Raw genomic sequence first — 24,168 nt, 5'->3', positions numbered from 1 at the left:
GATGTGAAAGTAGGCCTTTGCCAAAACGACCAATGGGAAGTGGTCTTTTTTGACAGCTAATTGGTTTCGTTTTTGTACTTTGACCTGACACGTCTTGTCTTTAACGAGCTTGGTTTCGGCAGCGATTAACGGTTTTAAGAAGCTGAATATGTCCAAGTTTCTCAAGGTTGCCTTCTTTCGTATCTTATAACTTTTATCGGTTTTCAAAAATTCAAGAAAAACGCGATTGCTCCTTTCCTGGACCTTTCGCAGCGTAGGTTTGAGGCAAATGTGCATTTTTGGAAATTTTGCTACTGACGCGCGAACAGAAACACGTTTCCGTGTGTATTAGTTTCATCGATAAGTAACGAACGTGCTCCACTTGTAGTTGACACAACACCAAAATCAGCCTCACCCTAATCCAATCGAGCTGTCATTTCAAATTCTGATAAGAAAAAAAATGACAACACCACATCACGGGCCACACATACAAAACCATCCAACCAATCGCAGCGCAGTGCTGATCCAACCAACCGAAAGCCATCATCGTCGTTGTCGTCTTCGCACAGAGGATAAAAAAAAATCATCAGCAGCAGCAGACATTCAAGGAGCAAATGTCACAACAAAAATAAAGGACACCCTTCATCAGGAGTAATCACAGCGAACGCGGACGGAACGAAAAATGTCGTCGTCCCCAGACTTGGATTCCGTTGTCCAGCAGCAGGTTCACCACATAGTAGGGGGATACAATCACTCGGACTGGCAGCCAATTACCCTTACCCTAGTTGAATACCCCAAAGGTAAGGTCCTTCCTTTTTCTTCTTTCGCTCGTTTGGGAGAAAGTGTTTCCTGTCCTCCAGAGGGGATATTATAATCATCTGCGTATTTTGCAGGCGACCTGCTGGGGAAACTGCTGGCATGGATCAGCTTAGCACCGTTAGGAATCGGGGCCGGCTTCGTGGCGCTGATACTCTTTCGACGAGATTTGCATACCGTGAGTAGTTTGAATTAGGAATTTAATGGGGTCAGCACTGTAGCTTCCGTTTTTCAAATTTCAGATTGTGTTCTTTGTTGGGACGCTTTTCAATGAGTGCGTTAACATGGCGTTGAAGCACTGGATACAGGAACCGAGACCGATGACCCGGTCGCAGATTTGGACCGAGTACGGGATGCCTTCTAGTCATTCGCAGTTTATGTGCTTTTTTACACAGTATGTGCTGCTGTTCATTTTTATAAGGTAAGGAAATCAGGTGGCGCGTATTGGCCGGAGGTTATACAAATCTGGGTCATTTGACATAACGCCATTTGGCATAATGGTTTTTCGACATATTCGATCATCTTTTAAAATAAGGGATATATTTATAGTTATACATTATGCCAACTGGCTCGCTTCCGGATTATACAGGGATTTGTCTAACGAAAAGGTTGAGATAGGTAAAATATTGTATAAACTCAAAAATACATAACTTCGTAATAGGGGAAGAGCACCAATTTTCGACCTATTCATAGGATTTTCTCAGTTATTAAGGTAACACAGGAGAGCGTGTTATTTTCCCTATCTTTTGTTTTACTCTAACAATCATCTTCAAAACTGCAGAAGCCAACCTTGAATTTTAGTGAACCGATGAAGCTGACAATTTAATGGGTTGTTGTATATAGAATTAACTGAGGCCTTAACTGAGAGCTTTCATTGCCAATTGATCATTTTTTATCATTTCAAACGAAAGTTTTTTTTTTCTTATATGTTCTGTATTAGAAAACACGATCATCCTAATTTGGTAGAACTAAATTAACCATTATTTAACTTTTGTTAAGAACATATTTTATTTCATTTGACGTAGCAATTCAGAATTTTTGCCCATGAGTTGATTTTACTTGCTTATAAGAGAAAAAAAGCACTTTCAATTGGCTTAACCTAACTTAACCTAGATATATAAAGTATTTATCGTAGCAATAGAAGATTGCAACGATTTTTGTTTAAAACAAATGATAATTTTATTCGACATTTGTTCCAATGTTTCAACATTGGATATTCTATGTAACTCATCAGTATAAAGCTTAAAAATCATTTTTAAAATTGTATTTTGAATCCTCGGCAGAGCTTCTTTCATGGTATTACATCAAGTAGCAGTCCATATTGGTACAGCATACAACATTTTGGTGCTGTACCTATTTAGTGGTGTTTAGTAGGTCAACTTCCTTGGATTTTACTTAAAATACTTATTTATCCACCTATTTAGTAGGATTACGACGGCCCACCATATCAAATCGGATGATATTCGGTTGATCCCTGTGTTAATCTTCAATAAGCGTCGGTGCAACAATCAAATGTTTAATGGGGTTATTTGCAGATGACACAGCCTGCGTTTCATCTGTAGTAGATTGCAAATAAGTTTGAATGCTTTTTCTTCATACTTTCAAAAATGGAAGATTTCCCCTAATGCTTCCAAAACTCAATTTATAATATTCCCACATAAACCAAAAGCACTTTATTTGAAACCTTCAATTTGTCACGATGAGAGGGGTTCTAATAAATTGCTCAGATGAAGTTAAGTACCTAAGGCTCATGCTAGATACAAATTTTATTTTCAAAAATCACATTGAAGGCATCAAGCCAAATGTAACAAATATATACAATGTCTCTATCACCTTATAAATAGAAAATCAAAACTTTGTCTTAAAAACAAGCTTTTGATATTCAAAAAAATTTTCAGGCCAGCCATGTTGTTCTTCTTCTTCTTTCTGGCGTTACGTCCCCACTGGGACAGAGCCTCCTTCTCAGCTTAGTGTTCTTATGAGCACTTCCACAGTTATTCACTGAGAGCTTACTATGCCAATGACCATTTTTGCATGTGTATATCGTGTGGCAGGTACGAAGATACTCTATGCCCTGGGAAGTCGAGAAAATTTCCAACCGAAAACATCCTCGACCGGTGGGATTCGAACCCACGACCCTCAGCTTGGTTTTGCTGAATAGCTGCGCGTATACCGCTACGGCTATCTGGGCCCCTTGCACTAATAGTCGTGGTTCTCAAATCCGATGTCTCCGTACGCATATGTGATGACTTTTCCACTAGTCTCAACGACGCACTCGAGTCAGATCGCCAGCCACTGCAGCATCCATGCCTGCAGGCGACATCTTCGCCGAACTGGCCGACTGTCGCTTCTTCTCCTGCATCGATCTACATATCGGATGTCTATCTCCAGGTCGATGTTGAAGAAGCATCTCGGAAACTACTCACCATCAACACTCACAAGGGTCTGTTCCAGTACAACAGACTGCTGCTCAGCATCAAATTTGCACCTGGAGCATTTCAGCGGATCATCGACAGCATGGTTTCCGGCATTCTCCGTATCAAGACATATTTGGACGACATCGTAATCGCTGTCCACTGAAGAAGGACGCTGTTTAGAAATGGACTTCCGATTGTCAAAAGTCGTTTGATCGGTTCAAGTCCGTCCCAGCAAGGAAATCATCATGGCCGAAGACATTTCCAAAAACAGCTTAGGTGCCTTAATCCTGCATGGGTTACCCAGGATTGTGTCATGTTCGGCGATCGAGTTGTGGTCCCTGAAGCGCATCATCCGACAACTCCACCGAGGACATCCCAGAATCGATCGGATGAAATCACTCGCAAGAAGCTTCGCATACTAGCCGAACATTTAAGTCGACGTTGAATCGTTTGTGCGCTAAAGTCGCCCTGTGCTACTGTTGCTAAATCTACCCGTAAGATTACTCTCGAATCATGACCAACGAAATCGTGGGACATGATCGATCCATATCGACTACGCTGGCCCGGTTGTCAACACACTTCACGCAAAAAAAAACAAAGAACAATTTATGGCACGTACAAAGGCTCATACCACTGCGTCAACGCCAGTTCATGCGGGAAGGGTGAAAGGTTGGGGTATTTTTTATGGCAGAGAGGCTTGCTGGTTTGGTTAGCAGACTGCCTATGTATCAGGCGTAAAGGAAGGCATGCTATAATTATGAACGAATGGAAGCGTAGGGAAACGGTTTATTGACAATTCGAGTGACATTTAGAAGTTCGGCAGTCAAAACTTCGGCGTCGGCATTCTAATTTGGTGCTTCACCGACGCATAAGGATTGCCTTTGTCGGCGTAGCACTTCGGTAGAATGCCGACGCCGAACTTCGGCGAAATTTCGGTGATATTTCATTTCTCTTATGAACTTCGGTCTAAAGTTAATCTGAATACACAATATTTCTGTCCGTCTCGGGTTCTAGCAAATGCTATGAACTGTGATAGATACATCAACTATGATATATTAAGAGTGGTAGATAGAAGCAAGTGAAAGATACAATTAAAAAGTATGAGGAAAGGGACGGGCCTGGGATAGAACCCATAACATTTTGCTTATGAAGCTGAAGCGTCTTTTATAGATAGTTTATGAATTATTACCAAAAAATGTGAAAAAACTGTCGTTTTTTCGGAGTTTTTGCACTAAATGCCACGATATGTGCCATTTGGTGTGAAGAACATTTTATTCGAAGATTGTAGTGATGAGTTCTTGAAATTTATGAGATATATACGACTAAGTCGAAGATTTGAATAATAAACAAATAAATAATTAAATAAATGTCTGAAAGAATTCTCAATGGAATTCACGAAAAAGATAAAGAAAATTTCTTGAAGAATCTTGATTTTATTCCAACTGGCATTGACAATATCCTTGAATCAATCCTCAGAGGAATGCAGAGTGTAATTCCTGAAGGAATTGTATATATCATTAGTTGAACTCGTAGAAAAATATTTAGTGAAACTAATGAAAAAATAAAAACCATTCAGGTACTTAACGGAGAAATCTCTGCAACAAATATTAGAAGTGTATTGTGTATTTAAATCAATCATTTTAATAGAATTACACGAAGAGTGTACGGAAAAACTCATTGGAGAATGCAAATTACCCGGAGGGTAAATAAATAATTGAAAAATGTCTGCAGGAAGCCCTAAACAAATTCCTGGTGAATGACCAAGCTGAGGGTCGTGGGTTCGAATCCCACCGGTCGAGGATCTTTTCGGGTTGGAAATTTTCTCGACTTCCCAGGGCATAGAGTATCTTCGTACTTGCCACACGATATACGCATGCAAAAATGGTCATTGGCATAGTAAGCTCTCAGTTAATAACTGTGGAAGTGCTCATAAGAACACTAAGCTGAGAAGCAGACTTTGTCCCAGTGGGGACGTAACACAAGAAAGAAGAAGAAGAAGAATACTTGCGAGTTGCCTGGAGATATTCGAGAGTTGTTCCTGGAAGAAATGAGGTGGCACCTACTTTAGGGAATTAGTGAATGAAATGTATGAAATCCTCAATAACTGGCAAAGCTGCCGGTCCATGGGACTTCTACTAATAAAATTTTCAAACTTTTCCAACTGGGTATTTTGCAAGACTCGGACTCCACTTAGCTCACTGTAAAAGAAGAAAAGGATGTGGATATCGTTCATGGTTTAACGCTTCATGCCAAAGAGGAGCAGAGGTTTTGTATCGTTTGCGTTGAATTTCTAAATGAACTTTTCAGGTCACTCAACAAGACTATTCTGCAAAAACGATATCGAAATAATGATTACTTGTGTTTTCTTTTCAAATTATGTCAATATGTAAAACTTCATCATTTCATATTATCAAAACGTTATCAAAAACTTGTTTTGATATAACTTTTTCAAGTTGATAATGATTTGAAGTTGCAATCAAACCATAGTTTGCGTGTATGTTAGTGCTAAAATCATCTCCAAGATTCAAAAACGGTGAATACCATTTCAGGATAAAATTGATCACTGGTCAATACGATTATAGTTTGAAAATCTTCACAACACACAGTTTGACAATATTCAAGACAAAAACGTGCATCTATATTGATTTTGGTGATCTATTAGTAGGAAATGAGATCGTGTCACACGATGATCAATTACACCGTACCGATCAATTTCACCCGAATTAACGGTAGCTTTCAGAAATTTGGCCAGTGGTTATCATGTCCAATCAGCATTGGCGTAGGAACAGGGGGGCCAGGGGGGCCTGGCCCCCTCCAGAACCATCCAGGCCTCCCCCAGAATTTTGATGATAATAAAATAAAAAAAAAATTAAAAACAAACAAACAATTTAACATGCAGCAAAATCTTCGGAATCCAATGTACAAGACTCTTGTTATAGACAAACATTTCTTCAGTAGCTACATTATTTTATGTTGTAGAACACTATGAAGTGAATCACGTGATAAACGAGAGCTTATCTGTCCGGCTGTCGATTGATTGGTTACTGTCAGAACTAGCTTCTTGTTGTATGTGGTAAGCGCAATTTTTCGACATATCCATTGTAAAAAATACCGTGGTATAAAAAATGGAAGTTTGATTCCAAAAACTCGTTTTTTTTAATAATCCAAATAATTCTGTTTCAGCATAGAGCAGCACCGCATTCTGATTTCTCATGTTTTTGGAGGATACCCTGCTCGAGGTATGTGGTGATGATGATTACCCTTATGAGAATCCACTAAATAAATCCATACATTAACTTCAACTCGTATAATGTCCGAAAAAAATAATTGAAAAAATAGACAAAGTTACTATAGGAATTTCTCAGGCTATACATAGCGGGAATTCTTGTCGAAAAATAAGGCTTTACTTTCAAGGAATTTCGGCATGGCCAAGTTTTCTTGAAATGAATGGTAGAAATTCAACATGACGTGAAAAAAATGTAACAAAATCGACCATAGCTATCTTTGATTTTGATTCATTTTTTTAAGTAGTTTTGCATGAATAAATTTATTGCTTCAATTATATTTTTTCAAGAAAGATTATTATTTCAGAAATTATTTGATTAATATTCAATAGATTTGTAGCACAATTTTTCAAAAAGCTTTTCGATATGCATTAAGGTACACCGAGGCAAGTTGAAACGGGTGGGGTAATATGAAATGCCAAGTTTCGAATATGATGCCAATAAATATCGGCAGATTTTTCTACCCTAAACGTTTGGACCATTTATTAACTTAATGTTTTTGTGTTAATGTTTCATATCATACTACCATTTCACTATGATACCTTTCCATTTGATCTTACACCAGCCATTTCAACTTGATCCGGTGTACCTTATAAAGTTTTAGTATAATCAAACACCTCAAGGAATATTTAAGGGTGGCTTCAGAACTTTCGCAAATCTTTTCGAAATTAGTCAATATTGTGGGATTTGTTCATACTTTCAAAGCATTCATCCTGGTGGACATCCACTTCTATGTCTACTTTTTATTATCAAATTGATTTCGGAAAATGTTCCCGGATTTACCTTAAAAATGTTACTTAATCTTTCAAAAATTCAGTTTTCGCTCGCAATTTACTCAAAAAATCATTAATTCTGTCAAATCTAATTCATAGATATTTCACTGAAAATTCTATTACAAATTCTTCTTTGAATTGCTTTAAATAGTTTTCCCAAAATTTTTATTACAAATTCTTCCGCAAATTTCATTAAAAGTCCTTAAGAAATATTTCCAAAATATTGCACATATTGCGTCAAAATGTCTTCTTTGTTTTCTTTTTTAGAAATGTTGGTTCAAATTCCCGGATAATTCAAGAATTGGAAAAAAATTGTCTTGCCCTCGAATATTTTGAGGAAATTTGTTGAAAACCCCCAGGAAAATTTTGCTTTCGAAATTAGCATAGCGGTAGAAGAGTCTGTAGCAAAATAACTGGGAAGGGGAAAATTTATGATATTCATAAACAAATTTTTATTGATTTTCCCTAAACCACTTCTTTAGAAATTGATTCTTGGTTTGATTTTTTGTGCGATAAGAAAGCTGAATTTCCAAAGGCTATCTGGCAGAATTCTAGAAAACCAGAAATCAAGGAAGGATAGCTTTTAAGGATAATTTCTAAAGAAGATTTTGATGGACCTGTTTTATTTGTTAATTCATTATATAACTTTTTACTATCCTGTAATTTACCTGTAGAAAAAATATTAGAAACTATCTTTCATTGTACCATTGCCCACCTATTGTTCGACTCTCAATACTCCAAAAAACAACGTTTTAAAGAATCTAAAAAAGGTAAATTATACAAGTTTTGAAAAATTACAGAATTTTTATGCATATGTTTTCTGATTCCTGAAAATCCATTAGGAATTCCTCATCAAATTTTAAAAGTAATGCAAAAGTTTCCACTAAGATTTAAATAAGAATCTCACATTTTCGCATTGAACTTCTACAGTACTAAAAAATAGCCGATAGTAAAACCTTCAAAATAGTTTGTTTGGAAATTATAGAGGAAAAAATGGTTTCTACATCATAGTATCATGAATCTTTAAAGTTCATACTAAATATTATATAAAATTCTAGTAACAAATACTTTCAGTAAAAATTCCATACGTTTTAATACGGATCATTTTCTATTATAAAAGACGTCGAAAAAGATAACGATTTTATGTAGTAAATTCCTTTAAGAACCACTTAAACTTTTCTGTGAGGTACATTGTTAACATGTTTCAGAAATTCTTAAATTTATGGCAGGAATTGAATGATTTTTTCCGAAATATATTTAAGCTGCAATTATTTCAAAACTTACCAACAAAGTTATTTCAAACCTTTCGTTTCTTAAGAAATCTGATGTGGACCCAAGTAACAATTTAGATTCTAACTGGCTTTATTTATTTTTATGATAGTTTTATCGTAGATTTGCATATTCTTCTAGGTTTTATAGTGATTTTCACCCAGTAGAAATGATCTTGAACCGTTTTTGGTTTTAAATACTTCTTCAAGAACACTTCGGATGCATCACATAAAACTTCATTTTCAATAAGAACAAGTGACTTTGGCAACAGTTTTATGATACTCTCGTACTTATCTGTAAGAACGCGCTCGAACGAGAGTAAGAACTCTTGACCGAGAAGATCATAAATTTCTCCCCCATCAATCAAAGCACTAATATGTACATTATTGATTGTTGTATTATGAATCCTTGCGTGGATTTTTGATCTGTTCTTCACGGAAGTCGTTGTTGAACTCACGGCGCACAACTTACTAATAACGCAAATAACCAGTTCCATTGGTGTTCCTCCCCTTGGCCATGATATAGGAGCAGAACTGGAACACTGGACACCTCCTTGCAAGGTGGACTTCTGGATGTGGTTAAATGTTTGCTTTCCCTGCCCAACATCTGGGCCTTATTAAGAAGTTATCCACAGCTGGTAATACTTACCTTTAGTCGTTTTGTAGCTTTAAATTTCATGCCGTAACAAAATCTAGCATGAACGCTTTTCTCCAAAAACGAACAGTGTAAATAAACAAACGTCAAATTGTGCTCCTCGTGAATAAAACGAACGAATCTTATCACGTTCTTCAAGAAGATTAGTTTGTCTTCATCAAGATCGCCTTAAGCCTAAGAACTCTCAAGTGATATTTGTTGCGCCTGCCCGAGTTCAGCAAAATTTATCATAGTTCTATGATGGTGTTGAGTAAAACTACCGCCATGATTGTAATTATCTATGCTTTGGCAAGGAAGCCATGATGGGAGAATACATGTATGCTGGATTGTTCAACATTTTCGGGCACCAAATTGATGAAATTGTTTTTCTAAAAATGCAATATTGTCGAGGCGCATTGTGCGTTTCGGGTGTTTCATGCATGATATTCACGATGTAATAAGCGTGATAACCGAAACACTGGTTGGTATAAAAAAAAGCGGAAAGTTATCATCACAAATGTTTTAATTTGGATTGTGTTTTATTATTGATTGGTAATTTTATTAAGAAGTATTAATAAATTCGTTAGCCAAACCAACATGATAAACATATTGTGAGTTTAACTTGTCCTGAGAACTACATGAGGAAGGTTTATTGATGTGTTGAAGATTGTCATAAGTAATGATTACAAGTTTTAAGAGATACTTGACAGTTGCTCTCCAACACCGTCTCTAGTGTGGGCCAGTTTAGACTTATGAGAGGTTTATCATTGCGTTAGCGTAGGTTTGTAGAATTACTGGTTTTATTTCTAGTTTTATAGAATTGGTGTAAGAGAATACTTCAAGAATAGCATAAAATTAACTTTGCTACTTGGGGAGTGCTTCATAGAGGAATTCATAAAGCAATCCCTTAAAAAAATTAAGTTATTCCAGGAGTAGTTTTTGAACCAAATGGATGATGGAACTTCTGGAGATTTTTTTTAGAAGTTTATGAATGAATTGCAAGTGCTTAGTGAATCTGATGAAAAATTTCTTCTAATGAAATCCCAAAAGAATCGTTAGTGCGGTTTTAAGAAAAAAAGAAAATGCTTTGATGAATCTTTGGTACTTTTTTTTAGATGAATCTACGAGATTAATTCTCTAAGAAATCTCTGAACAGAGATTGGATTTTTGATTATTTTCACGGTAAAGTTTTTGGAATAACAAATAAAAATTTTCAAGAGACTTTTAAAGGAATGCGAGATGCTGCACCTTGATTTTAGATAAATAAAAAAAAATAATTATCTGTAAAAAAAATACAGATTTATTGCGGAAAGCTTCTCTGAGCAATCTTGAATAACATTTTCCAATATTTTTTTTTTAAGTGCTCATAAAATTTTTGTGGAATATTACTAGGAATCCGATTTTTTAAGCGGTTCGATAGAGATTCTTCGAGAAATTTTCTGATGAGATCAAAAAGTCTGAGAATAATTCTCTTGGGGAATCCCAGGACGAACTCAATGAAAACTAGTAACTAGTTCTTGAAAAAAGCGCTGAAAAGTACGAACATTATTCATGAATAAATTTTTGTAGGAATTCTCAGAGGAAACTCTTCAAACCACATGATTTAATACCTGAAAAGATCAAAGAAGAAACACAGAAGACAATCCTTGTGAACTTTTTGCTAGAATTCTTTAAAGAGTTTTGACTGGATACAACAAGAATGAATCTTTTTCGTAACGATAATTGAAATTTACAAATATCACTGATATGCCGCGAAATGAGACAAAATAAGAAATAAATGAAATCGATACAAATCTGTAAAAACTACGAAATTTGTGAAAATCGTGATTATTGCGACCAACATTTCTTCTGTAAAACAAGTATTTGCTAGGCCCCCCCTAGGCCCCCTCCAGAAAAAAATGCTAGCTACGCCAATGCCAATCAGGCAATTTTATAAAACTAGACAACATTTTCCGTCGAATGCTTCTGAACGCATCAAATTTTATCTAGTGATCCTATATAGAGAGATACGCGGAAGTAAAATGGAAATATTTGGCAACAGACCAGCAGTGCTGATTTTGCTCGGCGTCGAGAATAATATTGTAACACGGACATGACTTCCTCATTGCTCTAAAGTGTATTTTGTTTCGTTATAGATCTTTGAGCTACATATCAAAACTAATAAACAGCCGAAAAAATCAAAAACTAAAAATCGCATTGACAAAAATTCAAAAAAGTAAAACATTTCATTTTTTTTACTTCATGCAAAATTACTTTTACCGAAATAATTTCAAGTGGATAACATTACTCCTCAAGAAAAGTTCAAAACAAACATAACGCATGTTCGTTTGGCTCACACTTTGACAGCTCTCGCTGCTCGATTGGCTCACACTTTGACAGAAATGTCAGCTTCCGCGAATCTCTCTTATAAAGGATTTCTAATTTTATCTATTGCCAAGAAAGTGATAGTACAGGTCGGACTCGATTATCCGGAGTATCGATTTTTTTCACTTCGGATAATCGAATCCTCCAGATAATCGAATCACTGAGACAAAAATTGAAATCGTTGATAAAAGAACTTATATATTATCTTTTTTCGGTGTTTTATTCATATGATGCGGTGGCGTAGCCAGATATTTTTTCCAGGATCAGTAGGGGCCTTACTAAGAAAAAAAAATTGACCTGCATACTAGAGTTTTCAATCCCGGGAACATTTCCCGGGAAATGAGATTTCCCGGGATTGCCGTTTCCCGGGAAATGATTTCCTGTTTCCCGGGATTCCCGTATTTCCCGGGATTTCTGTATTTCCCGGGTAGTTCTATTGAAAAAGGATTGACCATCCATTTTCAAACCTAAACTATCGTATAATTTACTTTTCATATCAATCTTACCAATGCAATTATCTTGCTAGATCACTAGCTATACTTGGATATTGATTTGTTGTTTTTTTTTGTAATCAAATAGTTGTTGATAAATGTTGAGGGATCATCCATGAATTGAGTACGCTCATAAAGTTTTCTTGGATTTAACCGTCACATTTTCCATCGTTAGACTCTAGTTGGTTTTTATTCTAGTGTTTGGAAGGTTCAATTTAATGTTGGTACAGGTCGGACTCGATTATCCGTTGTATCATTTTTTTTTTTTTCACTTCGGATAATCGAATCTTCCTAATAATCGAATCACTAAAAGAAGAAATAAAATCTGCATTAAAAGAACTTAAATATTATATTTTTTCGTTGTTTTGTTTGTATAATGCAGTGGCGTAACCAGAAGTTATTTTTAGGAACATTAGGGGTCTTGGGAAGAAATTATTTTGACCGGCATACAAAAAAATTCTTTTTCAAACCCCCTCTTTTACCTACATCCAAAGCTGCAAAACCATTCATATTGTATATTGCAATACCAAATTAAATTTATGCATAAAATCTCAAAAACAAGAATGTCAAAGAACAAACTCCGGATAATCGAGTCCGTCCTGTACATATTATTTGAACTTCATACGATGTGTCAAGAGTAATCTCCACATGTACTTAATATCAAAATTTGTGTTGTTCTGAAATCTAGCGTACACAACGAAATCGATAGATTTCATCAATAAATTACTTAAAAAAGAGAATGTAGGTACCATACAAGTTTACTGGTATAAAAAAAATATATCAAAAATACGAATAATTAAAAAAAATCATCAAATTTGCTTAATTTTCACGTTTTTGAAAATTTCCTGGGATCCCGGGATTTCCCGGAAAATGGCAAATTTTTTTCCCGTTTCCCGGGAAATCAAATCCCGGGAAATTTGAAAACCCTACTGCATACACAAAAAAACACTTTTTCAAACCCCTCTTTTCTTAAATACGTTCTAAACTGCAAAACCATTCATATTGTAGGGGGAGATCCCCCAGTACCGGACACTTAAGCCACTAAATTCATAATTCGAAAAATATTGATTTGATGGGCTCGTGTTACCCATTTATGATAAGTATTATCATTTTTATAGTGTACAAAAATAAATTTGAAAATATAAATATGAATTTTGACATTGAGTTTTGATGATGTATTTTAGTACCAAATTTATCGATCTTGAAAGGTGGCACACGATCTGGAAATGCCTCGAATTCTGTAAATTTGAACATCATTGAATGTGTACACTATAGAAATAGTTTATAATTACCAATTCAATGCAATTGCAACATTTACAAAAATAATTTGAATTTTTCTTAGTTTGCAAGATGCCTATCAAAAACCTCTTTCATATATGATGAAAAATAGCACATTTTACGATGTTGTTATGAATTGTTCATTCTTCTTAATTTTATTGCATGTTTGATACCATGGTCGACGGAACCCATGAAAAATGAAAGTATTTTGAGACACTGATGCAATAATTACAAAGATATCATATAACAAATCAAGCTGTCCGAAACTGAGGGACAGGAGGTGCTTAACCAAAATTGTAATTTGTCCATATTTACTTCAATTATGGTACAAAATACATTCATACTATCAAATTAGGATTGTGTTCGATCATGCTTGCGGGATCCAAAGTATTTTTTCATTTTCAAAATAATTACTAAATAGGCTCAAAATTAAGAAGATACGTCAATTTTTTAAAGATTTTCAAACTTTTCTACTTTTTTAAAAAGGGATGCATATTTCAAGGATGTGTTATTCTACGCAAACATTAGTCTACACAAAAGCTTTCTTTTCTGTCCGGTATTGGGTGCTGTCCGGCACTGGGGGATCTCCCTCTATATTGCAATACACAATTATCTCTGATTTCTGCGCACTCAAAAAAATCGAAACGTCAATGCTACGTGAAAAATCACGTAGAACCTGGAAAATGAATTTTTCAAGAATTTACCTGACATACGTAACAATCATCGGAACATAGATCAAAATGAAATGAACTGTCAATAGGTACTACTAAAATTCCCTATCACTACTACGTGATGATCTCGTACGTAGAGTCTCGTTCATTTTGACAGCTGAATGCTGTGTTCATTCAGTATCCATCCTACTGTGTGTCGGACGGACCGAAAACCGTAAACGACATTTTAACCGATCAATCATCCAACTTGGTGAAAAAGTAAGTAAATGTTTAAATTGTTAACACTTGAAGTCTGCTATATTGATTTTGTTTTGTTTTGATTTGTTTTTCGTCATAAATCTTAATCGTAATTCACAGAAGCTGCAGCCAGGATGTTTCCGATAGTGACTACCGGACTTACGTGTAAAGTTCAAAATGACACAAATTTGCTCGAGCCTCCAATTTTCCATGAAATAACAACTATAGATTCATTCAATGGAGTTTTTAATAAGAACATCTCCCGCCCGCGTGCAAGAACCAGCTTCTCGGACCATCTAGACTATGGAAGCATTGCACCAAATGTGAGAATTAAAGATCATCAATGCAATAAATAATGCAGTTAAGAAAATTATATCTGAGTTCAATTTACTTTGACTACCTTGAATTTGAAACAATTGATGAAAATCAACGAGAAACAACATGATGTGAACTATAATGTTTGATAAAATACACTGGAATGTCTCCTACTTTCCACTACTGCAATTTGTAGAACGTACGAAGAAAACACGTAACAACTACCGGACACACCAGTGAAATGGATGAAGCTCGTGAGTTCATGCGTTCATTCATCGTCACCTATGATTCACGTAAGTGCTACGTGAAAAGTGCGATGGAAAAAAACTACGTATGTTTTCACGTAGCCTTGACGTGTGGATTATTTTGAGTGTGCATAAAAATTGAAAAACAAGAACAACAAAATACAAATTCCGGATAATCGAGTTTAAAATTCCGCATAATCGAGTTTAAAATTCCGGATAATTGAAACCCGGATAATCGAGTCACCGGATAATCGAGTCTCCGGATAATCGAGTCCGATTTGTACCAATAGTTGCATAGCTAAGAACTACTATTCGCATAAAATCAAAACATAAAGCCAGCGGCATTATTTTTACGTCATCCGGAAGCTTTTTACGTTGATTTTGTGGAAAAATATGAAAACTACGTGAACTCATATTTTTGTATTTACTATCGCTTGTGTCACCATAGGAACATATGTGCCTAGTAGAACTAATTTTAATTTCTGTTCATATTATAGCTTCAAGGCGTAGGCAATTTTTTTCAAGCACATTAAAATCGTATTTTTACGAATATTTTATATTTTTCCAGTAGAGAATGTATCAAAAGCTTTGGATTGATGTAAAAAAGTTCAAAAATTTTTGTTCCAATTATTTTGTTCAATAAAAAAATGGGTTTCCTTAGTAGTGCTGCTTTAGAAGCAATAGGGCTACTATAGGTGCAGAAGAGCTTGAATTTTAAGCGAAACTATGTATTTCAATTATTTTATAAACAAATAAATAAATAAATAGTTCTTAACATTCATGTCAAAATTTGTTTGGCAAAACGGCCGTAAAAGCCACTACTGCGCTGCCCATAACTGCATATTTGTAACATTCGACAAAAGTAGGCATTGAGTAAATGTGCATTTTATGGCAGTATTGGAGGGAACAAAAATTTCGAAAAATAACCAGGAATTCAAAAGTACATATTTTAAGCTGATATTTTGTACAGCACATATCGCATACTAAGTGAATTGTCAGCAAAAAAAATCTGATAGAAATTTCATTGCTATTACAATACGAGGCTCATTTATAATTTCAATGTGACTGTTATGCGGTTATAATTGCCAATGTGACAAAAAACTTGTTTTTTTTTCGAATTTTCTAGAACAATCTTACAGATTTCAGTAAGTTGATCGAATATATTTTTTTCATTTGATGACTCTCCATGGTATTAACTCCAATTTGTCAAAAATGTCGAATGTGACTGTTTTGAAGTTAGCGGAATTTGGGGCAAGTGTGCCATAGGGACAAGTGTGCCACCCCTGATTTTTGTAGAAACTACAAACTATATTTTTTATTTGAGCTTAACAATATGTTCCCTTATAGTCCATAATACAATGGTCAAAATATGACGCAAATTGCTCTATTTTTCACGTATTTACATCGACTTTTGTGAAAACCATAAAATTTCTGTGATTTTTTATAAGATTTCGTTGTTTCTAAATAGCATGGTGAGAGGTAAATTAATAACGAATTTTTCAAACGTACTGTACATTGTGAAGCTATACAAATGTGTAAGTAATTGTGGCATTTGAACGAAAAAAATATTTAGTTTTACATACAAAATCCATTTTGGTTGAAATCTATACTTTTTGGGGCAAGTGTGCCACCTATTTGGTAAACAAAAATGGTTGGGGTGAAATTCATAAAAATGTAAACATCATCAACAAAATCATGATTATGAACCAAAATGAGGCACCAGTAGTGGTTTTTGAAGTGTAGAAAAGGAATAGTGAACATTTTTGCTCTCCCTTGATTTTTTTTTCTCCAAATATTCGATAATAACATGGTTTTAGGCGTTTTAAGAACTATTTTACTTATTTTCATCAATATTTCACCTTTATTTAGTGCTGATCTAGTGTAATATTATACAGATCCTCCATAATGAAAGAGTAATTCATATATCGCATTGAATGGAGACAAAAAAAACGATTTTAGTTATTCGAATTGACTAGTAGAGAGTTCCACATGTGATGAACCTTGTTATAAAGCATCCCCTCATGACGGTAAACCTAAAAATATTTTTAAAATTGTCAATTAGGCTCTGCTTTGTTAGCAATAATAAAAATTTCATTACAAGTAGAATTACATGAATGTTCATTCGATGGCCGTCTTGCCCCATAAGGGTGGCACACTTGCCCCATAGTGTTGAAAATCAGGGTATTTTGGATGATATTTGAGGAGCTCCAAAACTAATACTTTTTGAAATTATTTTCTTTTTAAATGGCACAGTGCTTATGAAAAGATGTGAAACTAACATCGTGAGGCTGAATTGGCGGGTTTTTTAAGCTTTAGACAAAGTTAGAGAACATTTTGCTTAAGGTGGCACACTTGCCCCAAATCCCGCTATGGACAATGCGGCTCTTGGGGAATGTGTACCAAGGGTACAAAGACTCTATATGTTCGAATTTTGGCAAAATTTTATACCAGATGAGTGTCTCTACCATTTTATCTATTTCTGGATTATTTGCAGACTGCACCACATGAACAACAATAACGCCCGGATGGAGCGGCTAGTGCGGCTACTGGTGCTATTCGTTTGTTCGGTGGCCACCTTCCTGGTGTGTTACGGTAGGATCTACCTTCAGTACCACTCCCTGAGCCAGGTGATGGTGGGAGCCGTGATTGGCCTCATCGTTGGCACAGTATGGTTCAGCCTGACGCATTGGTTCTTGACGCCACTGTTCCCGATGGTGGTCTCGTGGAAGGTGTCGGAACTGTTTCTCCTGCGGGACACCACGCTGATTCCGAACATTTTGTGGTTCGAGTACACCGTCACCAGGCAGGAGGCCCGTGCCCGAGCTCGCAAGCTGGTCAGCATGAAATCTCAGTGACGGTTCTGGTCGCCCTGATCCGACGATTTCGGTACATCCCGTCGGTACGTTAAATAGCAACGCTTAGAAGGTTACAAAGAATTACAATACCCACCATCACCAACCAGAACAGCAGAAGCAACCAGCAGCACCATCCAGTAGGTAAAGTTACGCGACAACGGCGACCAGCATCGGATTCAACGCTATATACGGTCTCCTCATACAACTTGAGTTTATGTGACAGGGCAATCGTTCGAGATATTTTTAATTCTTACTCATAGGTAAAACAGTTTTTCCACCATGACCATTACGAACTCGAATTTAGTAGTTCAGGAAATCAATTGTGGGTCATAGTTACGTTTGTAATGCACACGTATTTAGGATACAGTAAATTCACATTTTGTTTTATCATTAAACTTTCTTATATTTTAATCATAGTTTAAGATCTAAAAGCTTTATTTGAAAGACTTCACTCGTTTACAGCCAATAAGACTGGATTGTTAGATTATTGTGATGATGAGGCCTTATTTCAGTCACCGCTTTCCGGCTCCTACATTGATGGACAGAAGCTTCAAGCACTTCACTAAAAATTTCAAAAACGTCAAATTCGACCTTTTTTCCGATGGTTCTTTTCTACGGCCGTAACTCAAGTTAACGAACGTTTTGATAATCATTTTCTAGGGTGTCAAATTAGATGGTCATGATGTCAACCTGCCTTAAATGATTCATATTTCTTTCGTTAAATGGCTACACCCTTCAATTCAACAATATCAAAGGTATCCAAAGGAATTTCAGCAGGTGTCTGCTTCAAAAATCTCTGAAGAAGCTCCTGAAATCGTGAGAAATCTCATGAGTTTCAATATCGAGTTATATAGTGTTAACTGTATGATCATGGCACTAGTAGCATCCGAGAGACATTAGAAATTATATGCGTGAAGAAGCAAAATAATACTCTAAAAATATTTAAAAGGATTTAATAGAGATATTTTTCCAATTAAATCATAAGTTTTTCCACGTATTTTCGTCGAACATCCTTCAAGATTTTCATTTGGGTTTCCAAGAATTGGCTTTTTAGGTGTATCCTGTTTTCTACATATTCAGATTCTAGGTTAAAAATTTAGCTAAAACCCAAAATTTTATATTTCTCCGTGATCTGGGGTTATATACTTTTAAAGCAAGTATGAAGTTAGCATGGAAATCAATTTGAAATCACCTCTCGACAAACTTCACTACGGGGCGAGCTGTCATTATATAAATTGAAATGACATTGAATCTACAAACTGAAATCTTCAAGTTACGAAAAATTAACTTTTCCATCGCTAAACAACCTAATTCAACCAGTATCTCATATTTTCTTAGGAACTGAAGATTTCTTTAAAACATCAACCAGGAATAAAAATAGCTCTAGTATTTCTGCCAGGGATTCTTCCAGAAGAGGTCTGCGTGATATGTTGAGAGTTGAAATCAAAATTGAGTTATTGGGTCACCAAGTGGCTCGGTAGCTTAGTTGATAAAGCACTCGTCTAGCATACAAGATTCGTGGGTTCGTATCCCACATGAGCACATGGATTTTTTTTCATAATTTCACCCATAGTTTATCCATCTTGACAACGCGTAACGAGTTTATTAATTCAAAAACCATACAGATTGGATTATCGAACTGCTCAATTCATGTTTCAATAAATAACTCCAAGTTTTTTAAGAACTTTTTCAACAATTAAACCAATGATTTCTCAAAAGATATCTCTACAAAAAACCTGAAATAGTCTTGGAAAACTCCATGAGAAGTAACTAGCAATCTCCTGTCGCAGAGAATTTATGCAAGAGTCATACGAAAAAGAAAAAAAGAATGCAAGGGTTTGCACGTGATCTCAAACTTTTGCACGACACATACATCATACTAAGGGGTGAACCAAAACATTTGCATGATGACTTTAATGACTGTTTCATTGATTTTGAAAAGTTTCTAGATTTTTTCGCCAAAATTTCGTGAGTGCTCTTCAAAGCATATAAGATTACGATTCCAATGACACATCTTAGAGACGAATGCCCCTTCTGGGTAAAGTCTCTCTAAACAAAAAAAAAATGACACATTGATATAAAACTATGTTTCTTCAGTGTTTTTTTTTTTTTTTTTTGAAAGATAGTACTATTTTAAGTAAAAATTTGGTGTGCAAAATTTAAAAAAAAGGAAAAAATATCTACAAGGTAGGGATAACTCATTGCCTTTCGAATGCACCATAAAGAGTTTCAATTGGACGTGTAATCACAGAGATATGGACAAAACACTTTTGTATGTTTTCAAGGGGGTGAACCCAAAATTTGGGTCCTAAACTTTTGCACGGGAGTGTATTTCATTGATTATTATTAGTAAGTTACTGAACGTCTATTGTTTTAACATTTCTGTACATACCAAATGATTCATACTAAGTTTTTTTAATTTATACTTTATATGTCATCACATTTGAACATTGAATTTCTTATCAAACTTTTCTACCTAGGTAATTATTAGACTCACATTGCATACCACTCAACTCGTTGAATTCGGCAACATAACGATTTACACAACATAGAAGTTAATCAGCACAATAATTGTCGAATCCATATAGGTACAATCATGGAAATGCTTTAATTTCCCCGGAATGCTTGAACAGAATCATCAAAACCCTATCAAAATCAGTGAACCAACTATGCTATCCTCGATGCTAACGTAACACCTATATGATTAAATGTGCGTAAGGTTCAATCCAACGTAACTTAAATAAATAGGTCGGAAGCTGTTGTTGCTCTGTCTGTAAAAAAACAATAGATATTACACAAGCGAAGTGTACGAGGTCACAACTACGCGTTCAAAGAACCACGCGATGGCAGTTATTATTAGAAGCATATTCGAATTCAATCGGACCGCCAAACGCCGTAATGAAAATCCAAATTCCACTTGTTGTTATAAAACATTATCGAGTAGGTATGTGCTGACCCCTTGGCTGTTAGGTGCATGTGCATTGTTTTGCTATTGATATGTAAAGTGCGGATTGTCGAACACGCGAGCAAGAGCGAAAGTGAGAGAGAGAAAGAGAGCGATAGGAATGGAGGTATAAACGAAGGACAGGGTTATAACAATAGGTATCCTTTGGTTAGTTGTAGAATGTTGTCACGCGAAACCAACACGCAGCACCTACACATAAAGAAAAAAAACACGTGAATCGTAAGGCAGATTTTGGTTTTTCATCCTTGACGATATAAGGGATAGAAAAAGGTAACACACATGATTGTAATAGTTACTAGCTGTAGCCGTAATAATTCTTATATGAGACAGTGAATAAAAATAAGACAAAGACACCTCTTTCAAGGACAGTTGTGGTGATGTTTTTTTATTTGACGAAAGAAATCTAACCTTTTTGCGTTAGCAAAGCTCTAGCAGATTGATAGGCTTTTTTGGCTTTTGTCAATCTTCCATAAAACAAGGAAGGGACCGTCATAAGCCGAGTGGTTAGAGTCCGCGGCTACAAAGCAAAGCCATGCTGAAGGTGTCTGGGTGCGATTCCTGTTCGGTCCAGGATCTTGCCGTAATGGAAATTTCCCTTTACTTCCCTGGGCATAGAGTATCATCGTACTTGCCACACGAGAAAATTAATAACTCTGGAAGTGCTCACTGAACACTAAGCTGAAAGGCTGGCTCTCTCCCAGTGAGGTCGTAATATCAAGAATAAGAAGAAGAAGGAAGTAAATTTTAAACTGTTTAAAAAAAAACAAAGAGATCATTTCCGTTCTGCCTGATGGCTCATGCTTAAAACACCTTAAGGACATTGTCCCAACCGTACAAAGATAGCAGTCAATATGGCACCCGTCAACTCTCTCAGCATTCTTCCCTCCAAACGCTTCCCCTCATCCATACTCTCCTACATCCACAGAGAGCGTCCAAGAAAAATGTAGTAACTAACTGTTGTACTTTTAAACTAGATGTTTATTGTTCGAATGGTAAGTACAGAATGAAGGAGTAGCAAAATTGTTCGCCTTTTATATTGTCAGGTTACTAGTGGTTGCTAAGGTATGTTCGAGTGGTTACCCAAACAACACTGGCTTGGTAGTCAACTACTACGATTCTCCGACTTGGTCGTCGACTACTATGTTAGTCTCCAACACTAACCTGCTTAGAATGAGCATATTTTGCTACTCATATCAATACAGTGTATTTCTTTTGCATCCCAATACATTCTGGATCATTAATATCAATAATTCCTTTGTTTTGTGCAGAATTAGGGGTCTATTTTATAAGTTGAGTCGATCAAAATGACTCGACTGGAGTCACTGTCGACCGAAAAAATCGCTCGACTCAGCTCTGTCACTCGAATTTTTCGACAGTTGTCACTCTATGTGACTAGATTACTATGGGAGTCGACCGATGACATCTGAAATATGCATGCTTGCTTTGATCGACAATGAATACAGACGAGTCACATGAATCTGCTCGATTTACAAAATAGGCCCCTTAAATTCACATCACGAATGCTACTTATTCTTTCACAACACTTGTATTTTCTCACAACAAAACATATTTCTGTTCGCAATTGCTTTTCCACACACTTATTTCCGGTTTTTCTTTTCGGTATTTTTTTTTTTTTTTTTTTTTTTTTTTTTTTTTTTTTTTTTTTTTTTTTTTTTTTTTTTTTTTTTTTTAATTTTATTAAGGCACTCCGTGCTCGTGGCCACTACTGTGCCGGAATCAGTTTTATCTGTATCTTCCTTACCGATACAGTTCTATTTTTAACTAATCTATATTTACATTTGCTTTCACTCTCTTCTGCTCTTTTGCTCTCACACCGAGCAGGTAGGAGAATGCTCTGCTGTTGGTCCAATCGATTTCCATAAGCCATAGTCCGTTGCTCTTTTGCGGTGGTTCGTTTTGCCGTTTTTCCTGAGTCGTTTGAGGCTAGCTGCCTGCGAAGTGGGTCAATTTGTCTCAGTCACCATCTGATACTGACGGAGTATGGATGTGCTCCCCTATGCACGGTCCTCCGTGCGGCGTCTTCTGGTGGCTGGACGGTTTATTTTTTGGAGGGGCTGGGAATTGAATCCATGACCTTCCGCTTATGAAGCGAAAGCGTAACCTCAAGGCTACGGACCCCCCTAAAGGTATTTTTTTTACAGATGTAAGTTTTTTTTCCAAGCTGTTTCACCATTATTCCTATAGCGTGCATATGTGTAAAAGGCATGCCATTATTGAGTAATATTGGATTTATTGTTATGTCGTGACTGAACAACTTCATATTATTTTTTTTAGGATTTGAATACCCTTAAAAATGAGTGCGCACTCTACTTTCATTTTCATTTTGCAGCGTTTGGTGGGGCAATGAGAGCGCAAGTCAGTCCAAAGCCGGGGACAGGGATAGGTAATGGCCGTAATAGTCTATCTATGCGGACCACTTGAACACCATCGGATAGGAAAGGGAGGGTTGGGGTAGGGTGTAGGGAATTGGATAAGACTTGACACAATAATGCGATTAATGCTGCAAAATGTAAATGTGCTGATAGCAACTTAATTTGAGTTTTGAAATTAGATTTGCTCATTAAAATTTGAAATAGACTGGCAACTGTACAAGTAAGGTAGAATGGGCTGATCGTTTTTTATAAATTTTACAAACAACAAAATAAGAACAATATGAGAGTGATGCTAAGGACTGTTCTTACTACGCTTTAGAAGTTTTTGATAATGGTTGAGCATTACTATAAATAACGCAATTCAATCGATGGTGACGAATGTACAAACTATCTGATTCTAACATGTACTGAAATATAATTGTAAGTACTGATTTATATAAAGATAATTGATATTATTAGTTCATTTGTTTGTGTGATTCAGCAGTTAATATGAAGAATTGTAGAGAAATACTAAAGTAGATGGAGTACCGTGTACCTTTTAATTCCGCTACTAAATGCTTATCTTTAACAGATACGCGTATTTCGACTACCACTTGCAGTCTTCTTCAGTGTCAGTTACTCGTATCCGTATCGAGTAAATGACACTGAAGAAGACTGCAAGTGGTAGTCGAAATACGCGTATCTGTCAAAGATAAGCATTTCGGAGCGGAATTAAAAGGTACACGGTACTCCATCTTTTTTTAAGTTTCTCTATTTGAGATTCTGCTCAGAGGATTCGAACATTCATTAAAGAGAAGAATTGTAACTTAGTCTTGATGATAATACTTCCCTGACCAAGATTATCCTAGTTTTAAGCACCCTTTTCGAAGCTATTCTGTAAAGTTATCCATGTACTGCTTACAATCCTGAAATAATTCTTATTGTGCATGCTCATGCATAATATTAGTAATGATCATAATCATGCAACAGATAAGAATGTGGGAGAGAGAATATAGGGACAGTGATTAGAAATGAGTTGATTATGTAATTTTGTTAAAGAATTCAACAATGTAACAGTACTGAGGAGTAGCTTCAAAAGAATGATTTTACAGCATAGCTGAGACTTTCGGATCGTAAGACCGATGTATAAAAATTTGTTTCGAAATTGTCCGCGTGGTCTACTAGTCCCCTGTTAGATAAGAAT

General features: G+C 35.9%; 1 protein-coding gene across 1 annotated transcript; it reads left to right on the top strand.

Annotated features, from left to right (window-relative positions):
- Nucleotides 1-438: 438 nt before the first annotated feature.
- Nucleotides 439-19,371, top strand: LOC5579185 (dolichyldiphosphatase 1). Its single transcript, XM_001664231.2, has 4 exons — nucleotides 439-779; nucleotides 873-973; nucleotides 1,038-1,216; nucleotides 17,267-19,371. Exons 1-4 carry the CDS (start codon nucleotides 662-664, stop codon nucleotides 17,625-17,627), a joined length of 759 nt encoding a protein of 252 aa, XP_001664281.1. The 5' UTR covers nucleotides 439-661; the 3' UTR covers nucleotides 17,628-19,371.
- Nucleotides 19,372-24,168: the final 4,797 nt, after the last annotated feature.

Source organism: Aedes aegypti, chromosome 3, assembly GCF_002204515.2.
Source record: "Aedes aegypti strain LVP_AGWG chromosome 3, AaegL5.0 Primary Assembly, whole genome shotgun sequence".
In the NCBI taxonomy this organism is placed as follows: Eukaryota; Metazoa; Arthropoda; class Insecta; order Diptera; family Culicidae; genus Aedes; species Aedes aegypti.
The sequence above is the reverse complement of the archived record's forward strand: the minus strand, read 5'-3'. Positions and strand labels throughout refer to the sequence as shown.

What these genes read in the sequence shown, in the direction of transcription:
- LOC5579185 (XM_001664231.2), top strand. Translation starts at nt 662, where the DNA reads ATGTCGTCGTCCCCAGACTTGGATTCCGTTGTCCAGCAGCAGGTTCAC. An exon ending in CCTAGTTGAATACCCCAAAG is followed by an intron (nt 780 to 872) that starts GTAAGGTCCTTC and finishes CGTATTTTGCAG; the next exon opens with GCGACCTGCTGGGGAAACTG. An exon ending in TTCGACGAGATTTGCATACC is followed by an intron (nt 974 to 1,037) that starts GTGAGTAGTTTG and finishes TTCAAATTTCAG; the next exon opens with ATTGTGTTCTTTGTTGGGAC.